The sequence below is a fragment of the Delphinapterus leucas genome, chromosome 1 (genome assembly GCF_059928025.1).
Source record: "Delphinapterus leucas isolate spDelLeu-1000000601 "Yukka" chromosome 1, BTC_Dleu_Yukka2, whole genome shotgun sequence".
Taxonomy (NCBI): Eukaryota; Metazoa; Chordata; class Mammalia; order Artiodactyla; family Monodontidae; genus Delphinapterus; species Delphinapterus leucas.
Window position 1 is genome coordinate 10786466 of NC_143129.1, and position 23806 is coordinate 10810271.

At 35.2% G+C, this 23806-nt stretch overlaps 1 protein-coding gene across 10 annotated transcripts in view; it reads left to right on the forward strand.

The window, feature by feature from the left end:
• The window catches only part of DENND1B (DENN domain containing 1B), a 259365-nt gene that overhangs the window by 143183 nt on the left and 92376 nt on the right, over positions 1–23806 (forward strand). For all 10 annotated transcript variants that reach the window (XM_089906457.1, XM_089906480.1, XM_089906469.1 and 7 more), the window contains 3 exons: positions 5965–6065; positions 11927–11972; positions 16719–16820. In XM_089906457.1, the coding sequence (XP_089762583.1) occupies positions 5965–6065; positions 11927–11972; positions 16719–16820 (249 nt within the window). The remainder of the gene's footprint in view (positions 1–5964; positions 6066–11926; positions 11973–16718; positions 16821–23806) is intronic.

Consider the following 23806-nt stretch of genomic DNA (forward strand, 5'->3'; position numbering starts at 1 on the left):
CAACTTTGCCTTGGTTTCCCCATGTGTCAAATGAGCGAAAGAATGAGTACATGGAGGAAGCAAGCAAGCAAGAAAATATTAGAATTGTTTGGCTCGGAAGAGCTAATTAACCAGTGACCAACCGTGAGATGAGCAGAACTTTCCAAGGGACTTGGATATGATGCAGAGAGGTCAGGATGAAGTTTAGTAATGAAGCAGCAGAATTTACCATCCTAAAGGGATGGAGAAAGAGAATGAAATATAAGATGATACTTTAGTATAAAAAAGTATTGAAAAAGAAAAATGTACAGCCAAATACTGTCTTTTTTTCATGATATAAAATGGCTGTTTCTCTAAACATTTCTTTACAACTATCACTTAATTCGAGTGTCAGAATTTTGCTCAAGTAAGAATATCTTATAGTGGGGATAGCTTTGTAGTTTTCAAATACTGTGCTGCTACCTTTTTTGTCCTCAACTTTTAAACGTGAATGTAAATTAAATGTGTTGAAACATAGTTTTTTTATGCTTTCCAGTGAAATTTTTTTCATTCCACAAGGAAATTTATCACGTTCCTATCTGCAGCAGTTTATTCTGTGTACCTTTAGGTATTTATAGCGCTTACATTTCTGAAGTAAACATTGATTCAGTTAAAAATCAAATGAAGTCTCTAATCAATATTTCTTGGATTTTGTGCATAAATACATTCCTAGGGGACATAAATCTGCCCCTCAGTAATTCATATAGAACTTTAGTTGAAGGCAGTGGGACTCCTACATTAAAATGAGGCAGAATCTGGCTAAGAGATACACAGAGACTAGAACAACAGGAGTGGCGGTGCGTCAGGATGAGATCTTTACTTGTAAAGCGTGTGAATTAGAATCGTGCTGTTTTCCGTCGTGGTCATCACACTCAATAGATCGTTTTCCTGTCGTCTCCTTGGAAATCTGATAATGTGGTTTTATTCTTCTCAAAATAGATGTCTACTGAATTGCTTAAAACATTGCTTAGTTGTATTAGTAGGCTGATCTCCTCAGTAAATATGTAGTTTAAGAACAAGGTATAAGTGAGATTCCATATCACAAAGGGAAAGAACTTTGGTTTGGCTTCCAACTAAATATACTCGCAGATGCAGATCGAGATGATAACTGGTAGAATTTTTATCCAAGTATCTTATCTTTGTAACATTTTTCAGAGAATCTGCTCTTCTGGTTTCCTGCTGAAGGCGCAGACGGGGATGCCTGGGAAAGTTTTGTAAATTGCATCTCTATCCTAGATCCTGAATTTTTCATTTAAAGGTCAACTGTTCTTGTCTGTCTGTTCAGTCAGAGGCTCATTCTCCACTATATAATTAGGATAAAATATTTTCAGCCAGTATATATTATTCAAAGCCTTACAATGAATGGGAATTTTGAATCTTTGTATATCAAAAGGCAGGTTAATATACTGGTTATTGTACTCTGGAGCCTGCTGGCATTGGTCTCCTGGATTTGCCACTTGCCAGTTGTGTGATCTCAGGCAATTGGTGTAACTTTGCCACAGTGTCCTGATCTGTAAAATGGGAGTAGTGATAATACTGCCTGTTTCATAAGGTTGTTGTAGCACTAAATCTGAGTATGTCAAGTGCTGAGAATAGTGCCTGGCACAGAGCTAGCGTCATATAAACGTTTGCTCTCGTAACTGTTGTCAGTGAGAGCAGCTCCCTTAGACCTGTGGCCAGAACGGGAAGCTCTAGGTGCCTTTATTCCACCACTAAGCTCACTGTTGCCAACCTTTGTTGTCAGGTTTCTCCCTCTGATTTCACAGGCCCCAGTTCTTGTCTCTTTCACATGGTTTTCGTATGTACTTATTTTACAGTTGTACTATATGGGAAATAAATACCCCAGTGATTTTATTTTGTGTTAGTCAACACTTTGGGTCTGAATCAGTTCAATATATTGAGTGTGCTCTGTGAAATTATATGTGCGTTTAAATATTCCTATGCCATCTAACGAAGATTTTTTTTCTTTAACCTTTATTTGGTACATTTTTTGCTTTATTTAGTACACTTCATTTTTATTCAATGATAGCAATGTATAAGTCCTTCAGTTTCAAGGATGTTATGTCAGGAACATGTTCTAACCCAAACACCGAATCTTCTTCTCTCCTCTCCCCTGCTTTCATGAAGAACAGCTTATGTGGTGTTAGAAAAACAGCTGACAGAATGTCAGAAGAGCGCCATGGGGTTCTAGCCCTATCATGAACCTATCATAGAATTTGGGGTAATTCTGATCCAAAGAAATACGATTAGCATTTCCCTTTAAGCTTAAAGATTCAATATTTCATAAATAACCTAAAAGTAAGAAGTTTTTCCTTCTTACTTGGCTTATAAATTGATCTCATTTCTTTTTTTTTAATTGACATGTAGTTGATTTATAATATTATACTAGTTTCAGGTGTACAACATAGTGATTCAGTATTTTTATAGACTGTACTCCATCTGATCTCATTTCTTTATAGAACTTGATTCTGCAAAGCAAACTTCTAAAGTATGTTGTTTATTTTCCTTAATTTGCAAAGTTCTGGAAATGTTCTAGGTAAATGATTTGTTGTGACAGTTAGCACTGTGTTCAGAGGTGCGGACAGATCTTATCCAGAATGAAATCTGGCGTCTTTGCTGTGTCCCAGGAGGCTCTTCAGTTCCGACCTTGCTTCCTCTCTGACCTCAACTCCTGCTGTTCTCCCGTTTAATCTAATCAGCCGACCCCCTACTACTCCAAGAAGGTGCCAAGCCTGCTCCCACCTCAGGACTCCTGAATGCCCTTCTTCCCAAGTGCACCATACGTGGCTCCCATATTTCAGTCAGGTCTCAGTGCAGATGTGGCCACATCAGTTTGTCCCTATGCTCCTGTCTAGAATAGCCCTTCTGCTCTTACCCTGCTTTAGGTTTCTTCATAAAATTTACCTCTGACATAATATGTGTTTCACTTGTTTATTGTTTGCTTTCCCCACTGATATGTAACTTGTTCTGTTCTGTGTCCCTATTGCTTAGTAGAGATTTATGATGGCACATGGCAGGTACTCAAAAACTCTGTTGAATTAAGCAAGTAAATTACTATAATGTCTCCAATTTCACAGTTACCTAATGTGCTTTAAAGCTTTTGGAGATTATGTTTAGATAGATTTCGAAGGTGGATCTGAATTATAGTCTAGTTAAAATGTTCTGTTAACCACCCGTATGGGAAAAACAATTCTTAATTATTACTAAAAATACAAAATGTTAGAATTGATCTGATCCAAGAGTAGAGAATGTTAGATCTCTCAGAGATGGGGTTTATAGATCATCTAGCATATATTTCTTATTTTAAAGATTGGGAAACTGGGATCTGGTTATATTTGCAGGTGTGCCAGAGTGGCACAGCCTCTTAGTGGCCAGTCCCTAACTTTTGTCCACGATGTACTTCATTGTTCTTACCTTATACAACTTGCATATAACTGTGTTTAATTTCCTAGTAAATTTATTTTTTCTTAATTGTATTTTTTTTACTTACAACTTTACTATCTCCTCTACAAAATATATGCTGTAATAGTATCTTCTCTATTTTTTAAATCACATAGTTATTACATGATGCTAGGTGTGTAAGGAAGATCTTCTTTGGTAGGTTTCTGCCTTCTTTGGAAATCTCCACTTGGATGTCTCATAGTTAACAGAATCAATATTTGTGAGAGCACATTCCTTACAGTCCCACCTGAACCTGACACTTTTGTTATATTTCTTTAAATAATTCGTCCTGGTCGCTTAGGCCAGAAACTGAGGTTTGGGGCCGGGCAGGGATGTGGGATGGGTAGTATTTTTACCTCCCCCTGTCACTGATCCCCTGCATCTAAGAAGCTAACAAATCCTGTAGAGCTTCCTTCTTTCCTGGTAGATCTTGATTAGCTGGCATGACCCTCTGCTGAATGCTGGCCTTTGCAGAAAATTTGTGACTTTGCTTCTCGTTGCAGAAATCATCCTCTAAGAAACCAGTCAAATTCATCAGATGATATTGTGCCTTATTAGTGAGAAATTCATAACTTCACTTAAGGATAGCCATTAAGGGCATAGGGAAACAGCTGTGGCATTTAATAGAGTGCTTTGGACTCTGGGTGTGCCTAGTAAAATAAGTTACTATTATTATCATTCCTCATTTTGAGAATGCACTTTTTCCCTCTTGTTACACTGTTAATTATTTTCTCAACAATAAAAAAGAATACTTTCCTTTTTAAAATGGTTTTAAATGAGCTCTTTTAAAAGCCATCTATCTGCAGATGGAGAAATTGAGTAAATTAACTGCCTTTCACAGCTACATAAGTGCTTTTAGCCCATCAAGTTACACTGAAACATTTAAAGTTACCTCATTTACAACCAGCAAGCACATGCAAGCTCTCTAAGAATTGACACAACTGAGATCAACCCCATTTTCATTTCCCTCTAGTTCAAATATGTGAGAGAAATAAATCTGGTCCGTAGAAGTATCTGAATGCCTCCTAGTGGTATACTGTATGCTCTAATTAAGGAATTTTAAAAATAATATTTATTGAAGGAATAGTGTAGATAAACTATTAAAACTTCTAAGTGCAAAGTAATAAAATCCTTTAATGATAGCGTTCTAAATGGAACAAATAAATTTTTTGCCATATAAAATTAATTAAAAATCTTAACTGGAAAAGAAATATAATACATATGACGAAGATGAAAATGCTTTTAGTCAAAATTTTTATGTTTTTGGTTCAGATTAGATTATTTTAACTGACTTTTAAAAAATCTAGTGGAACTATTTTGCACTTAAATATAGACAAATGTTGCTGTTAAGATTGAGTTACTTTGTTTACATTTATCCTTTTGAATTAATTTGATTACTATGTATAAATTTTAATTTCTTTGTATAATAGAATAGAAATAATGGTTTATAGAAATTTTGTGGTGCATTTTCAGATGGTTTTGTTTTTAAATTCTGATTTTCAAGTTAAATGACTTATTCAGTAAATGTCTTGAAAATGCAGACTATAGCAAAACTTTAAAATGAAGAATGCTGATTTAATTATTGCTTTAAATGCTAAAGAAATTACTCAACACATACAGAAATATAATTTAAAATGTAAACGAAGTCAGAGAAAGAATTCTGATGAGGGTCAGTAGGAGGGAGGGAAAAAAAAGCGATATCCCTTTGTTAAGCATTAAAAAATATTTAATTAGCCGCTTGCCAAAACAAAACAATTAAAATGGCAATTACCTTTAAAATAGCATCAGTGTATTTGCAGCTGTTGTGATATAAAGCTAGGAAACACGATGTTAATCTGAAATGAACAGTTTAAATATGAAATTATGATATCCTTGGCTTCCTGTGGTACAGCTGTCAAGCTTGGGCAGCTCGCTGGTCAATAGTGACATTCTCCGTGTCAGTGAGCAGAGTCTCCTGATACCGTCACCCGCGGTTCACACGTTGCTGAAGCTCCAACTGTCGAACGTTGAGTCCCCTGGTGATACTGCAGCTTCCAGACTCTCCTGACTGGCTCATGTTTCATTCTTTGGCAATTTGCCCTAATGATATCCCCCAGGAGCTTTCAGCCTCTCCTCCTTCCCATATTGCATCGTGGTGTATTAATCTGAGTGAGTGCAACCTGGGCGGCACACACTGTAATTTCCTACGGTTCCTTCTAAGATGCTCGCCTAATTTTTCAGGTTTCCTTTTATATGTTCTAAGTTTTGCCCCCCCAAACACTATATTTTCAGGAAGTTATAACCGTCCACATAAGATGCCCAAGAAGCTACTTCGCTGCTTATGTGTTTTTCAGAGGGCCTTCTGAAACATGAGGCTTTTTGCAGGCAGAATTGGTCGAGATAATGTGATTCAGGTCGTTAAGTAAATTGTTTTACGAGTGTCTTCAGTCTTTGATAACTTGAGCGTGTCTCTCTGTTTGGAGGGTCAGCGGCTGCTTACTGCTGTTTTCCTTTCACAAATTCTAGTTAACCGCCTGTCTCCATGGATCGGTCGCCCTGCTCTACCCGATGTACTGGCAGCACATCTACATCCCAGCGCTCCCTCCTCATCTGCTGGACTACTGCTGGTAAGCTGGCTCTGCCGGACTCCTGGCAGCCCAGGTGTTAGGGTTCGAAAGAGCGATTCATGTGTAGATCCAGTGAGCTTGGAGTACCTGTGTGTATATACATGAATGAGATCCCTGAAACGTGACGTGGAGATGAGTAACAAGTATTAAAAGGTGGTTTTATGAAGGGAAGAGTAGTTCTCCCCAAAGGTAGCAAAAATTTATACTTGGCAAACATAAAGTTCTTTAGATTTTGTGAGTTTCCTCTATAATCATCTAGATAACTAAATGCGTAAAAAGAAGCCGCTCCAGTCTTCTCGGTGGTTAGGAGCATTTTACAGAAGTCGTAGTGTCAGTGAGAGCACCACATCCCAGATGCCAGCATTTGTCCGCAGAGTCTTTCAGACACCAGGTTGCCTCTGTCGGAGCACACGCTCGTTACCTCCCCCTCAGGACACACTTTCCCGCACGCCTCTTCCCTCAGTAGCACATCCAGTACCAGATACCAGCAGAGGGGTTGCCTCTAATGCAGGGGTTCCCTGAGTTCCTGGTTATCGAAGCCTCAGCCTTGAGCCACTGTGAAAATCTGTGTTGACAAGTGTCGGGGGCAATTCTGGAAAGTTTCTTGGCATCACAGACACAACTGCCAGTGGTCTCACCCAGTCTGACTTCAACTGTCCCCTTCTCCTGGAGGTTAGGGAAGAATTAGACTCCCAAACAGCAGCCTTGGGATCTTCCTCGGCGCTGTAGGGTAATCATCTTCTGCAGGCGTAGCTCAGTTCTTAAGAAACCAGATGACATTTTTCCTCTAAACCATGCATGTGCGCGCGCACGTACACACACACACACACACACACACAGAAAGAAGGAACTGATTTTGACCATAATGTGTTCATTTATATCACAACTAATGTTATTAAAAAGCAAAGCTCTTTTAGAATCAAAGTAGTTATTTATTTAACTTTCTGATTTCATGAAAAGCAGATCACTTAAAGTGTTTAAGGGTTAAAATGATCTAAGTTCATAACATTGATGTTTTCAAGACTAGCCTTCTTCAGGACAAATGATTTTTAACGAGAGTACGTATCTTTGGCCACATATTGATTATACCAGTGAATTGTGTGTTTCCACAGCAGGGTAATAGTATTGATAATGCTGGGCAGCAGGTTTCCAGTGACCTCCCACTGCCATTCTGCACTTTGGGTGCTGGGAGGGAGAAACAGTGGGGCAGGAGACTGTAGGTGTGTGGTTTAATTACACTGTGAAGCACCACACACACGAATCTGAGAGTAAAGCTGGATCTAGAAATAGCTCTCTTGGTATTCACTTTAGAGTGTTCTTCTCTGACCAGTATACCTAGAATAGATTAGCATCCTTGAAAGCAGGAACCTCAATTCTTTCATGTCGACATGTGTAGTAGATCGTTCCACATAGTATTCAGTAATTAAAACTTATTTTAAATAATATTGACAAAAGTATTTGAAAATATATTGATGTATGATTCTTTAAAATCTATATTAAAGTAGTGGTTCAAGAACCAACACTTTGTGAGGTTTAGAATTATATTTTATCATATGTAATATTAGTGCCATTTAAATTTTTCTATAAAAAATGTTCTGAAATCTTAGGAGGTAACACCCCTTTAAGTTCAGTTCTCTGTAATGATTACACACTTAGGACTTTCTAAAATATTGTTATTTAGAAACTATTGCTACCTCTTTCCAGATATGTCTTCCTGATACTTTCTAACCCTGCCATCAAGTCATTTTTCTGCTGCTTCCACTGTGATGAAGGAAGCTTGTTTCAGTCTTACTAGTTTCTAACCTCTGAAATAGCCACTTTAGGACAAGTTCTAACAGCCGCCATGCCAGGCACTTCCCTGGCCCAGAGAGTAGAGCAGTGATAGTCAAACAAGGAGTTATCTGAGAGTTCCTGAACCTTAAGGTCACAGTGATAGGCTCAGCTTCTAACATAGGAAGTGGGCAGTATCATATACTTTTCTTTCCCCCAAAAATAGCTGTCTATGACTCCAGCTCTCTTTCATTGTCAGAAAATTCCATGGACTAAACTGTTCCCTAGGGAAAGTGGTTTTCTTCCCTTTACATCTTTGCAAATGATCCTATATGCAAAAGGGAGAAAAATATTAGAGATTATCCCTTCAATCTCATGGGTTTTTTTTAAAGAAAATTTTATATTCCACTCCAAAAATAGCACCAGGAAGATGTGATAGGGACAGATGTGTATTTTGCCAACTCTTCAAGGTGATTGGGCTTTCCCAATCCTGAGGCAGTCCTGGCTCCTGGAAGTGTGTCTCTGGTGTGGCATAGACTTGGAGGGCCACGATGCCATCTTGTGACCGTGGATGAATAGCGCACCTTGGTTGGCTGACGAAGGCTTGCTAATTTGTCGGCTCATTCATTCATCCATTTGTACGCCAGACATTTAGTAAACATGTGTTTGCCAGGCCGCGAGTATGTAATGTAATGAGTAAGACGTAGCTCCTGCCCTCTTGGATCCCCAGATAGGAAGAAATTCCCACGTTTGTGCACATGTACACACGCGCACATGATGAACACAGAGGAATACTGTGATGCTCTAGGGTTTAGGTCTGAGGCGTATAAAAGAATGCTGAGCGGAACACCTAGGAGGAAGTGCCCACCTATCTGCTAGGGTAGGGAAGGCTACTGGGAAGAAGTGACGCCATCTTCGTTTTCCCCTTAATCTACCAGTATAAGGGGGAAATGGGGAGTTTCTATTTAACAGGTTTCAATAAAGTTTCAATTATTCAAGATGATTAAGTTTTAGAGATCTGTTTAACATTGTGCCTTTACTTAACCAATACTCTATTGTAGACCTAAAAATTTGCTAAGAGGGTGGATCTCATGTTAGGTATTGATACTGTAAAAACAAAGCAAAACAAAACAACAAAGGGAAAGTAATATAGCAAGTCTAAAGTGATGTTGCCAGACACGCTTAACCTTCTGAGCCCTTAAACACCTCGGAGGTAGTATGATTCCAGTACCAGTAAAAGTATAATCATTTATTTGTTCGAGAATGGTTGTCACCTTTTTATTTAGGCTATCTATCTGATTCTTCATTCTATGAAAGGAGAAGATTTAGCTCCTAAGAGAATAGTGTTTTAAAAACATAAATGGAAAATTATGTTGTTTAGACTACCCTAAGTTAATATACTGCTGTTACAGTCTACCCCATGGGTGGCCTCCATGAGAAAACCTAAAAAGACAAAAAGCTATTACATAGTAATTATTTTTCAGCAAAGATTAGTTGCTACCGAAAAGAAACAGCAGTCATAATAGAGCCTTCTGTATCTTATCTTTGCAAAATAATTCCATTGACAGAAAGATCTAGGATAGTTTTGCACATAGCAGATAAAACATCTGTGTTGCCAAGGATCTCTTCCTGACTTATTAACACTCTGTCTCATTAGGAGATTTCAGCTAGGGTAGCAAAATTACTTTTCATGAGACTTGGCTGACTTAATATTAGGATGTATACAATCCAATTTTCATGACAATGAAATAACTATTCAGTTAAATCTATATTCTGAAAAAACATCATGCTTATTTTAGGAAAGTATGCTCTAGTTAATGTTTGCAGTCTAACATGTTTATATTTTAGATTTTGTAGAAATTAGTGAGGTAAAAACACGTCGAGATACCCAGTGATCCCATAGAAAAAGTTTTGGTTTACTTTATTATTAAGTTCTGCATAGGAATTCTTTATTGGATTTTTATTCTAGTTTAACAATTTCTGTAAATTTATTGTTTATGTTTCAAGAGATAACTAGCTTTCATGAAGTTTTAAAAGTGTTACCTTAGATGTATTTCGTAGGACTTCAGTTGGTAGTTATTACTCTTGGCTCTGATTGTTTGAAATCTGACCCACTCAGTGTACCTTCAACGTATGTAAAATGGATGTAATAATTATTTTTAGAAGTCTTAAGTGTTTTGATTAACACTCATTGTATTAAAACGTGCTTTGAGGTTTGAGATATTATTAATCTTTCTATATTATGAATCTTGTTGGTCGGGTAACCTAGCCTGGGGCGAATTGGAAAATTGCACAGTAACTTTAATAAATTTGTACTATTTTGGGTGTGGAGAAGGCTTGACATATTTAAGATCTTGGGAGTTGCCCACCCTGTTTTGTGAAAGTTGCCGGAACCCAGTCATGGGAGCCCAGAGGAGTTAGTGGCACATATTTCTGACTATGGAGTCACAGAAGGAATTCCAGAGATGAGAACTTGAACTGGGGAAGCAACTAGCCTCCTTTTATTTAAGCAAAAGTGGAAGAGTCCACATTTATTCCTTCTGTTTCCTTTTGAAGGCAGAAAATATGTTAGATCTTAGGGATATCAAGGCCTATAAATAGTTCTCAACTTTCAGTCAAATGAAATATCCAGACTATCAGATCAATTCCAGATGGTCTACTGCATAAAAATAAAAAAAAAATAGGAAGCAACAAAGCTGTAGAAGACAAAGACAACTGGGAATTAGAATCTAGTACAATATGACTTAAGGAACAGGCTAATAAGGATTGGAAGAAGAACTTGAACCGTTTTTATTTTTTGTGAATCCTGGATATAGAAGTTAGCGGCTAGCCATCCTTAAATAAATTAGGAACTGTTTAAGGTTACTTTGAAAACTGTGGATCTACCAAGGTGCCTCTTTTATCTGTTACTGATTCTCAGCAGCAAAGTGGACATGCAGGAGTTTGGACAGCTCTGTTCTAATAATGACGGGCATGTTTGGAAAATTATGCAAATTCTTTGAAAAAGAAGGTTATCTGTTTTCATGAACAGAAAAGGTTTGCATTATATATAACACAAAGATGTATATAAAAGAAATGCCAAAAATGTTTTATTTTTAAATAGCTATTTATTTGCATATCTTCTATCACATTTGTAGACATTGTTCATTTTCATGTTTTCTTGTTAAATAACATTTTAATTTTGAAATGTCAAGTTGAATAATTTCCGCCCTATATTTCATGAGAAATATTTTTGAAATTGCTAGTAAGTCTTAATTTGTATATTACAAAAATTATTTAATGTCTATTCTCTGCCAGAGTATAAGCTCCAGAAGGGAATATATTCTGTCTATGTTGTTCATTATTGTACCCTAACCCCTATGCCAGGTACTGGCACCTGAGTATGCTCCACATATTGTGTTGAATTAATCAATAGAATTCTTAAACTTACCTGAATATTTTAAAATTTATTAAAATTATATTACTATCACAATTAAAAGTGGGATAAATAAGAATGTACAGAGTTTAAATAATAGACAAGATACATGAGTGGAAAGATAGCACAGAAATAGAATGGTAACAGTGGGGGAGGAAATTATTTATCTTTGCACCTCTAGTTCCCAAACCATGCCTGGCACGTAGTAGGTCTCAGTAAATATATTGTGACTGACTCAAAAATTTGGGTGACTGAATAGTAGGTGTGAAACAATGAATATATATTAAGAAAATCATATAAGAATCTAACTGAATAAAAAAACTGTACAAAGAAATGTGAATAAATTTGATGATTATTTAGGATATATTTGATGGGAAGTATACAGAAAAGATTCATCTCAGACTACGGCCTAGACCCTAATATTCTTGTTTATTAAACATTATAACTTTTAATTATAAATGATTTTGTGATTTTATATAAATCAACCTTAATTTGAATATATTAATGGCCTCTAAGATTATATTTGAGTTTTCTATACTGAATAATTTTAAATATCTATGATGTACTATGTTAGAACTATACATTTAATAAAGTTATTTTTTAAAGCATTCTGAATTACTTATTGTTTCAGTTTTAATGAGCTATATGAACACATACATATATGTTTTTAATTTAGTGCCCCAATGCCATACCTGATCGGAATACACTCCAGCCTCATAGAGGTGAGTATCTTTCAGACGTGAGATGGTGATAACTATTATTTTTATGAATTAATTTAAAACAGGTGTGTTTTGAAAGAATATCAATTGAATAGTACAAAGATGTGACTAGTTGCATATTTAGAGTGTACTTACATGATCATTTTCAAAAAGATAGTGTTAAAATAACTTTATTTTAATTAGTATGCAAAATGACCATCTTCAGTGGTACGAGACCCATTGAAAGTAGGTTCTATTTGGTTGAAGTCATATGGTAAGTTTTAAATACTAAAAACCTTAGTCTTTGATGAACCACTTTCTTTATGGAACTTGAGATCTTTTATATCTATTTCTCTTTCAGAAAAAATATTTCTGTATTTTGAAAGTGAGAATTTATGTAATTATGAGTCATAAAGGGAAAGTGTTTTTATTTTGCAAACTTCACTATAATTCAGTGTACCAGTGTTTTTCAAAATGTGTTTTAATACACTAATCATGAACTTTTAAATTAGAATATAACTTTGTAAGACTTTAATTTCAGTCCTGTTGGGACTTAAAATGTAGTTTGGTTTTTTTTTGCACTGTCATTCGAAAATGACTTTTGTCACTTGTTATCAGTGTAGTGAAAAACCTTGAGCTTTAAACACCTTTAGCTTGAAATCAGTGAGATTTCCAGAGAGGACTTCTTATAAGATTAGCTTCTAAAAAAGTAAACAAAAGACTTGGGTCAGTTGCATGGCATCATTATGCCAGCTGATTTTTTCAAATATATTTCTTTTCTTGCTGGTTGTTCATATTGTACTTTAACCCAGTTTCTAATAAGCAACTTTAATGAGTTAGATTTGGTTTTCTGATTAGTTGTTGTCATTGTATATACCATCAGTCATCCCTTTGCTGATCAAGGAAGAGCCTGGTGATTATTTTAAAATTCCTGAGCATCCTTTGTGGAGAGAGTCGTGTTTTAACCATTAATAAAGAATACATTTTAATGAATTTTTAGTAGGTTTAATTCCTTTTTAATTTTGAAGTCTGGGTTGGATAACATTATGACTCTATATTTTGTAAATTTTTAGAAAACAACTTCTTACAGCCCAAGGTACTTGCAGTGAAAGGACAAATTGTATAAGATAAAACATGAATAAATAGGTATTTAATCTGTTATTAGAGTGTGGAATATATGACTGGCATTTTATTCATCAGTAGTTTGACCTTTTGCAAAATCTAACCATGGTTGGTTGGTATGGTTTCAAAAAAAGTCATCAAATTTGGTTTTGATGTTAGTGCACGTATCTCTTCTTATGTAATGTACCTAATAGAATATGTCATTTTTATAATACATTTATTTATACAGATGAAAAATATTTAAAGTGGTTGATTGTACCTGTTGATGTTATTATTATTTTTACATAATGATTCTAGACCAACTTTTAAAACAAATGATTCAGCTTTTCCAAAATATTGTAGAAAGGGGTACATGCTTTAAATATTCAGTTCAGTTTATCACATGTTTATTGTACACCTGTAGAGAAAAATCAGTCCTTTTATAAAGGAGCAAATTTAAGAATTTTTTACTCCTTAGAGTATTGTCTTGGAGAAGCAGTCCTTTCTAACTTTAAATTGGCTTTTATTAAATGAGACTGTGTAAAGCCATGATTAGATCGGCTGAAATCTCTGTACCATTTATACTCTGGACTTATCAAACTGTCTTAATAGTCAGTGTTATTTGGTTTAATAGTGAATGAGAAAGTATAATAGGAACTTTAAGAATGTCTTTCAACCAGTTGGGTACCATTTAGTAACTTTCTACTTAATCTTTTACCAGGTGATACAGATCCTACGTTTCTATTTTTATGATGACATTATTACACAGATTATTTTCACTAAAATTCTGATCTTTTGTGCTTTTTTATTTTATATAAATGGTATTATAATTAAAAAATATATATTTACATATTTTATATATGAGACAGAACTGAATAATTTTTCACATTTGTTTGGCTGCAAGTACAACTAATTTTTTGTGGAGGAAGAATCAAAATATTCTCTTCTCTCAGTCAAGACAGCTTCAACACTTTTTATCAGTTTTACAAAGACTTTTAAACAATTGTTCAAAGACATGAAATTAATGTCTTTCTAAATCTTTTTTAAAAATTATTTTTATGCGATCATAAGTAAAAGATGACTAGAAATCTCTTTTTAAAAAGTAAATTTGCTTCTAAAGTAAAGGACAAGGGCATTTTGTTCTCCCTGAAAACTAGACTTTAGGGATGAAGTCAAAGCAAACTAAGGCCTGTGATTGGGAATAAGCCAGTACAGGCTACAGATGTGAGGGTTATATTATTTGTTTTAATACACAAATGATTCTAGGTAAAGTGTTGGCCCAGTTTCACAGTATCGTGTGGCTGCTTCCACTGTGTCCTCTCCCTTGCTCCGTGTGCAGAGTGTGCAGGTGTGCTGGCATCACCTGGAAGGAGGATGGCGTGTGGAGGACGCCGGGAGTCTCGCCGGTTCAGCATCTGCTTTTGTTCTCAATAAGACTTTGTCTATGTCCTAATATCATTTTCTTATTTTTGAAGAAAAAGCACATTGTTTTCTCACATTTCCTTACTCTTTCCCCATCCAAACAAGCTGATGAATTTTATGAGATGTAAAAATATGGGACAGAGAAAGTGGTGCTGTTTTATATGCCATATGACTTTCCACTCCTGTTTAGAAAAAAATGGCTAAAGCCTGATTTGGAGGGAAATAACAGAGAAAATACATTAATAAGAATTTTTTTTTTAAAGATTTAAATTACAGGCTATCTTCTCCCCCTTTTTTTGCTTATGTAGAATTGTTCTCGTTTTAGGGAGGCCCAGTCTGTTGATTTATTGAAATGAATACATTTTCCATTCTTAATGAGTGGTCCTGTTAACAAATTTTAATATTCAGCTATTATCAGACTTCTTAAAACTAAGAGAAACTTTGAAAAAGGTATACGTTTCATACTAATGCTAATTTCCTTTATTCTGAGATTTTTTTTTAACTTTTTATTTTATATTGGAGTATAACCGATTAACAATGTCGTGATAGTTTCAGGTGCACAGCAAAGTGACTCAGCTATTCAGAGTTTAGTGTTAGCGTCATTACAAACATTTTGGGGTCACATAACCATTACTCTATGCTATTTAGAGGAACTCATTTCATTCCCTGAAAAATACATCAGGTTTCTGGATTATCTTTACATTTTCTGTTAAAAGGACAAGTTAGAATTGAAGATGGAAATCAAAATTATGATATACTTTTTGCATACAAATGCCATTAATATAAATATAGTTTTTGTTCATAGGTTATTTTTGTAGTTATGCTATAGTTGATTTGTAGATAACCACATATTTATATATGTAAACCTTTTTTACATATATGTATGCACATGGAAAGGAAATGAGTTTATTTATAAATGTTTTGACAATAGTATCACTGTTATAAGTTACTTTCTTAGAAATGGCCATTTTCTGAGTCTTACTTTAGAATAATTATAATGTCTTTTACAGGACAGAGTTTTAGAACCACGTGCCCCCTTGAGAATGCATATTCCACATAGACATTGTGGCTATCCTAACACATAAAAATTCCCTACTCTGAACTACCATTTTCCTAGCAAATTTAACATTCTACCTGATACGCAGAGATTTGAAATTCTAAGTGGATCACAGAAATTCCAGTCTTGGCTAACTTAAAAAATTGGCTTGGCCAGTTTAATATTAAGCTATTTAAATAATCTGAAAAAATGGCTGTTATTCTAGAATGTCACTTTTAAAACTGCACTGAAATTAATTGACCAATTGCTAGTTGACCTATGCAATTAGGGAATTCTGGATTGATGGATATATTTCATTAATGCACACCTGACTTATTTTCATTAGGAAATAATATTATTTGCTATCATCTAGATAAGACTAATAGAATTATATGATTTGTTTAAGTAGACATTAGTTTAAATAAGAAAAATAAACTATAGATATTTTCTTTCTTTAAGGATAAAAATTTAATAAATTCTAATTTACTGTCATTTGTGCATATATTGAGATAATTTGACCATTTGACTAAGCTTTCAAACAAATATGACAAGTCAAATAGTTAATCTGATAGGCTATTAAATTTGATCCTTTATATTAAATTCATGGGATAAACATTACTAACAGTAAATTCCATATTACTGCTCTCTGTCATTTTTTCTTACTCAATTTCACTTGTCATCATCAACTTATACCAAATTTACATGAAGATATAGAGAAAATATTTATTAATTTAAAACTTACTTTACTACTTAGTAGTCATATTTATTGTTTTGTGTTAACCCTGCAGTATGATTTCAGCTAAAAATAGCTTTAGAACGGGCCACATGTTCCTGTATCATAGGATTGAAATTCAATTGGTAAAATTTAAAGGATATAAATTTTTACAGTTTAATATAGCCATGCCTATTTTGTATTTGTTGTAGTATCTCTTTGGTAGTTAAATTACATTCAGTGTCTCCAAACTATTAATATATTTAGATGAGTAAACATGCTTCTTTTTTAATCTTTTTTTAATCTTTCTTTTTGAATGGTTTAGACAGACTTTCTCATAAGGCAAAATTGTTTATATTCTTTTATGATGTAGAATTTTCCTTTTTTCTTTTCCTAAGGATAATGCATTAAGATAATTTTCTGTACATATCTAAGTTTATTATAACTTTGGAAGGAAAATATACTAAGATGTTTGTTTATAATTGTGTTTTTTAAACAGAGAGTGAAAAATAAATCATTGGAGGATGTGGTTATGTTGAATGTTGACACAAACACTTTAGAATCACCATTTAATGACTTGAGCAGCCTACCAAGTGACGTGGTAAGTCTGGAGGATATTTTGTGGTGAACAAACATATATATGTTTTCTCCTGGACCCTTGAATCACCAAGAGTTACTTTCCCATTTTTCTGTCTGAAATACAAGGGCTGAATATGAGCATGTGGTGTGAGAGGAGTCAAAGCAGAGTCTGTCTTTCGTATTTTTACCTTTTGGCAGTTGAGGAGATGTCAGATGCAATATCATATTCCTTATTGTAAAAGTAGGATCGTAATTAAAAAGCTAGATGCATTCATTAGGCAGAGTTTCTTTAAACATAAGTCTCTTCATCTCATCTTAATCATTATATTACAAAGTAGGCATTTCTGTCTGCCTAGTGGCATGTCTTGCAAAAGAATGAGAGAGTTTTTGAAGGCAAGAAGAAGAAGGGGGCCAATTATCGGCTTTTGCTTCCCTGCCACCTGCCAGCACTTTTCCTTTTAATTAATGATCTGATGGCACTGGTCAATATAATAAGAAATGCTTGTACAGTTGGGGTCAGAAAATTCTGGCTTTGATCTCCTTCAACTTTCTGAAACATTTATTTGTTTTCTGTAAATTATTTCAGTTTTATTTTAATCCTTTCTATCCTGCTGAGGGCTGCAAGAATGAAAACCTCCACTGTTTGTCATTTGCTCTGGCAGAGCAAAGACTGCTTACTTAGAATTCTATTTGTAAATTAAACTGCAAACCCAGTTTGTCATAAAAGACATCTGATCCTTTTGAAATGACGAAAACTGTCTTTTGTCTGTAAAGGCTGATAAATTAAGTGCCGGCTCTCTTCTGGTCTTTGATCTTGCAGAGGTTGGTGTGTGTGTGTGCATGTGTGGGTCTGCAGCTTATAATAGGATGTATTCTGTACTTTGTGTTAAATAGTCTCCAAAGTCAATTTTCTGGCCTTCGTATTCCTCAGAACAGGGTAAAAATGCAGATTGTACTGTTTCTGTATATATTCTAATGGCTATTTTAAAATATCTTTATAACATAGTTCTAAGTTAAAATAACTCCCCTTTAAAAAAAAACCCATTGTTTATTCAGCTATATTAAAATTCGGGAATAAAAAACCTTTAAAATATATTTTTTTTCTGTAATACTGCAAGTACTTTGAAATCACTGTTAGGGAGCTTGAAAATAAAAAAGAATAAAAAAAATCTCAAACTCAGAAAATACAGTAATACTAGCCTTGATTGCTTTTATGGCTAGTAATAGGGAAAATGTGACTTTAAAGTCAAAATCAGATTATTTATGCCCATAAATAACCTAAAATACTTGCTGACCTTGAAGCAAATTAAATCGAACTACTTTATCTAACTGTAGTAAAATTTATGCTATGTATGAACAAATCCAAACCCAGGCCAGTGAAGAATTATATTATCTTTTTAGCTCATTATAACTCGATTGCCTCATTATAAAGATTTTGCAGAAGCTGCTAGAAAGGATTAGAGTTGTTCATTTAGAAATCCATCAAAGTATTCTTCACTGGATAGGGACATAATTATGAAAATAAAGTCCCAACTTTTAAGGATGTTTTCCTTATGTGCATGTAGTTCCTACCATTAATTCCCTAAGAAGAAAGGATTGTTTATTTTTTTTAAATGAGGAAGGATAAGAAAGAGGAAGAAAAAGAAATCAGCTTTTTTGTGTTATATTAAAATTTTTATTGTCAGCTCCAGTGATAGCTGATTATTTCTTTGAGAAAAACAATCTTTAATAGTAATTTTTTGATGAGTGATTCTTTTTAAATTGGGAACCTCTACTTTCCTAGTAGAATTAGTTTGATATTGAAACATTTATTTAAATATGTGAGGAAGTTAAACAATATTCATGAAATGTAAAAGCCTAAATATATAAAATGACAAGAGGGACCATCTCATTGTTTATTTATAAGCAACAGTTAACTGAACATAACTGAAATAGTAAAAAAATATTCATAAAAAGGAACTCTGCAAGGTAATGTAGATATAACTAAATATATGCTCGGAATTAAGGAGTGCAGACTTAGACAAATTTGAAGAATGAATAAACTGAAATAGTCCTGAGGTGGAGCTAGGACTATCTACAGAAAGTAAGAGATGTTTTAAAGTTAGAGTGATTTTCTAAAAATATTTCAGGTGATTGTTTGTTTAACCCAGCTGTAATAAATTTAGCTTTTTCATCAGTTTTCCAAAGCTATCTCTTATAGTAGGAAATACAATAAAGTATCACATCGTACTTGCTATAATTGTAAATGTTTTAAATGAGACGTGTTAAAAATCACAAATGATCATACTGAATTTTTCTGTGACTTGAATTAATAAGATATACTTGAAGCCTGAAAAATATTACAGTTGGTATTGTTTGATAATTTAATAAATTAACTGATATTTAAATGGGGGCATTTTAAAATCATTCACCAAAACATTAAAATTATGCTTACAGGCTAGATGGCTTTCTGTGCATGTGCACTTTATTATCGTGTCAGCTTGACCAGTGGTCTTGGCTGTTCCAAGGTCAGTGGTCACAGTTGTCCTGAATTACTAGTTCTTTTTTCCTGTGGACCCTCTGCTGTGTTGCATGCTGTAATCTTCTTAATGGCTTCATTCCAATATTCACACATAATATTTTAGATTTATTGACTGTTAGAAATACTACCATGCCAGTAGCAGTTCCGCTACTCTTAAGGTATTTAAAATTGGAAAAATAAATCAGGCCAAAGCTTTCAGGAATCCTTTGTTTTCCTTAAGGGAAGGGGAAAAAAGTCTCTTCCTGTCTTCTGACAAGAACAGTTGTTTTTCGATTTCATCATTTCACTTTAGATCTGGATCATTAAAAGAAAAAAAACAAATTTTATTGGGAGTGATTTTAACGATATTGATTATTACATGGAATAACTTTTAAAAGCATTAAAATATACTTTTGTAGTTTTTGTCTACGAATACATTGTGAGCTTTATTTTTTTTAATGGCTATGCCAAGTTATAGGTACCTTCAAACATATGTAGTTTGAGTGTTTTGAAATAAAAAAGTAAATTTTAGGGCTATGTAACAGTATCGATTGCAGTTAGTGTTATTGTGGTATGTTTTTAAGTGGGGGCAGAAAGAGCCAGTTGTATTAAATATAACATTTGAAATCTCAAATGGGTTCATTTTAATTTAAGAAAATACATTATTGAGACCTCCTCCGTTGCAAATATATACACAAATTTAGTTTCAATTACATAATAATGTAAAATGTTGTATTTCTAAGGTATTAGTGCTCATTTAAATTTTTATCATCATTAACATTTTAAAAAGTAATTTGGAAATTGTTACTATTTCAAAAATAAATAGGATGCCTCACTAGTGGGAAAATTAAGCTAAGTAAAGTTATAATGAGATACAGGAAATCTGTCTTTATGTGAATATTAAGTTAAAACAATTATAAACTAACTCTTATAGAAGAAAGCAGGTTAGAATTGACGTCTGAAAAAGTTACATGCATTAGAATATTCATTACTAGGAAAACAAATTTTGACCTGTACTGCTTAACTGTTTTTAAATAATTTTAACTTATTAGACTGTAAAGAATAATATACTCTGAGACAGGTCAATATACTTATACCCCTATGTTAGATAAGAATGTAAAGCCACAGAAAGTATGCTGTTAATGGTATGTCTAGAGCTTTAGTTCATAGAAGTTGATCCTGTGACTTACGCCCCAGGCACTAGAGCATGGTCTGTCTCATATAAACGTGATACACAGTGCAATGGGTAACTCTTAAAATTTGATATAGAAGCTTACTCTCCATTTTAATCTTGTTAAAGAAGCATCATTATGACCTATTTGATTTAAATTAGGATTGTCAACACTGTTTTAAAAACTCATTTTCATGCTATATGTAATGCTGTTGGAAAACGATTGTCTATTTTCTATTATGAGCCTGTGTAGAAAATACAGTATGTACGCTGAAGAGTTATTGTACCATTCACGGTAGGCCACAGTATGTTATAGGGCAGCAACATTTAGTATAAAGCATATTTAATTATTCAAACATTGAAAATACCTTATTATAAAACAGAGTCATTTAAAATACTGTGCGTCTTGGGCTTCCCTGGTGGCGCAGTGGTTGAGAGTCCGCCTGCCGATGCAGGGGACACGGGTTTGTGCCCCGGTCCGGGAAGATCCCACATGCCGCGGAGCGGCTGGGCCCGTGAGCCATGGCCTCTGAGCCTGCGCGTCCGGAGCCTGTGCTCCGCAACGGGAGAGGCCACAGCAGTGAGAGGCCCGCGTACCACAAAAATAAATAAATAAAAATGAAATACTGTGCGTCTTATACTGAGGCCTTCAAGTATCACACCAAGGACTAGGTTAATGGTTTTACCATTACATGAAAAGGAAAGACACAAATTGCTCCGATTAACTAAAAATCATTACAAGCCTAAAGAACTAGAGAAAAAAAACCCAACTCTGACTTTAAATTGAAATTTTCATATATCTGTATTCAAGTGAGTTAATTAGTTTGGGAATAAGTTTGGAAAAGAATTGGCTTTTTCAGAGAATTTTTAAAATCAGCTTAAAAAATTAAAGTATGTAAACAAATTTAACTCTTACAACCATACAAATAAGTCAATAAATATATTTAATTCATTAGATATTACCTCTAATCTAACATGAAGGTTTAATATGTTAAATTGTCATAATATATGTTATAAAGAGAAAAAAAAAAGGCCCCAGAGAATATTTTATTAGTTCCAGGTTTGCCACAGCCATGCTGTAATCCTTATCTTGTTTAGCAGTGAATGAAGTCCCCAGCAAACTGGTAGAGTGTCCAGGTTACAACTATGTTACAATTTCACTCTGGTTCTGGAGTAATTGAGAGGACATTTTTTTGTTTAATAGAGTAGTCTCCAGGAGACAAACCCTGCTTTCACTTTGCCCCTGAGAGTAGTGTTTGTAAGGGTATTTTCATCTGACTTTCATAGTAATGAAAGGGAGAAACCTGGAAGCCGGTTTAATATCTATCTTTGTGGCTCTGCGTGCAACTGTGTGTTTCCTGTCTCTGGAGAAGGAGAGTCGGTTGTGATGGCAGTCACCGTGCTCCTGTACTCGACTTTGGCTGTCACGGGGATTCACCCTTCTTCTAAATAATTACTTTCAGAGATGAGATTGTTTACGAAAAGGCTTTTTGTTTGTAAGTAAACTATGAACAGATCCTGCTATTTTTTCCTACTGTTTTCTTGGTGTGTGTTTTTTAATATAAACTTTAAATACCAAAGCATAACAAAACAAAAATTAAAAACTCAAAATCTTAATTAATTGTGCCTCAACATTTAAAAGGTCTTTGTTGTTTTTCTCTTGGCTGCGTGAGAGAATCTGTGCCTCCCTCTGCAGGACCCAGCCCTGCGCGGTTCCTCCCTGCATGTCTCTGTACGTTTGCCATTTTAAAGTTGATTTAGAGTTTGCTACTTCTAGTGATTTTCAGTGCTCATGAATTTCCTTGGCTTTCTCCTGGCCTTTCATTTCCATCTAAATTAGCCAGCTTTTCTCCTAATGTCTTATTTTAAATTTATTTTGGCTGCGTTGGGTCTTCGTTGCTGCACGCGGGCTTTCTCTACTTGCGGCGAGCGGGGGCTGCTCTTCATTGCGGTGCACGAGCTTCTCATTGTGGTGGCTTCACTTGTTGCGGAGCATGGGCTCTAGAGCACAGGCTCGGTGGTTGTGGCGCACTGGCTTAGTTTCTCCGCAGCATGTGGGATCTTCCTGGACCAGGGCTCGAACCCATGTCCCCTGCATTGGCAGGCGGATTCTTAACCACTACGCCACCAGGGAAGCCCCTCTCCTGATGTCTTTTTTCCTCCAGTATCATCTTAATAATGTGCTTCTGTGTCTTCTTATGGCCAGTATGTGTGTATGTATGTATATATATGTTTTGGCTTTAAAATAATTTAAAAATTTGTTCCTTGTTTTTTAAGTTCTTCTCCATATTTGAGAGACTTTTTGTGTGCGTGATGTTGTGAGCACTGTCATCATAGTGGTTTCCAAATCTTGCTGATATGATGACTTGGTGGACTTCTCAATGAATTTTGTTCCCGGGCACCATCACAGATATTCTGATCCAGTTAACTAGAGAAGTTAGTGTAGCAGCATGCCTTGGACAGGTTAATTTGTTCATTCGTTCAGCAGATACTGATTGAGCACCTACTGTATGCCTGTATTGCGCTGGGAGCGGAGTGGACAGGAAGACGTAGAAGCTGTGGTCCTGGAACTCACATTCCATTATTAGCTGAACCCAACCACAGGGCCACACCAGGTCGTGGTGATCCTGGGAAATAGCTGGGTTTGCCCAGCTGGGTTAACCAAGCACCGTTCAAAACTTAAGATTTCTATTACCAAAGAGAGGGAGAGTGGCTGTTGGTAGGCTGACAGCTGTCTCTGCCATAAGCGAGCCCAAATGAAAATAATGGTAGCCAAGCTGAGAGGCCAGTCTTACCCGCCTCCAAACTGAGATCTGCCTTTTGAGGTTCAGCTCAACATGTCAAAACACCTGAGTGCAGACCTGGCCTGAACAATGAGTATGAGTAAGGTGGAAGGTTGAGGAATAGCATATACAAAGGCTCTGCTGTTGGCAGATTCAAGGAATGGAAGGAAGTCCTGTATAGCTGCGCTTAGAGGAACAAAAGAAGAGGTTACACAGATGAGGTGGTAGAGACAGGTAGGAGTGAGAGCGTCATCTACAACTGTTTTCCCTTCAGAGGCATCTTAAAATGAGTGGAAGGTCTGTGCTTCTTGTTCAGGACCTCCAGACTTTACTGGGAATTCACTGGAGATTTGTAGCAGAGGAACAATAGTGAGGTCCACTTTGACTTCTAAAAATATCATCTTGGGTTCTAGGTCCTGAAGATCACTGGGGTAACGAAGCAGAAATGAAGCAGTTCAGAGACCATTTGCAGTGGTCTAGGTGAGAGATGGGAGGCGCTTGAACTGGATAGTGGCAGGGAGTTGGAGAAAAGCGGACAGATTTGAAATCTACAT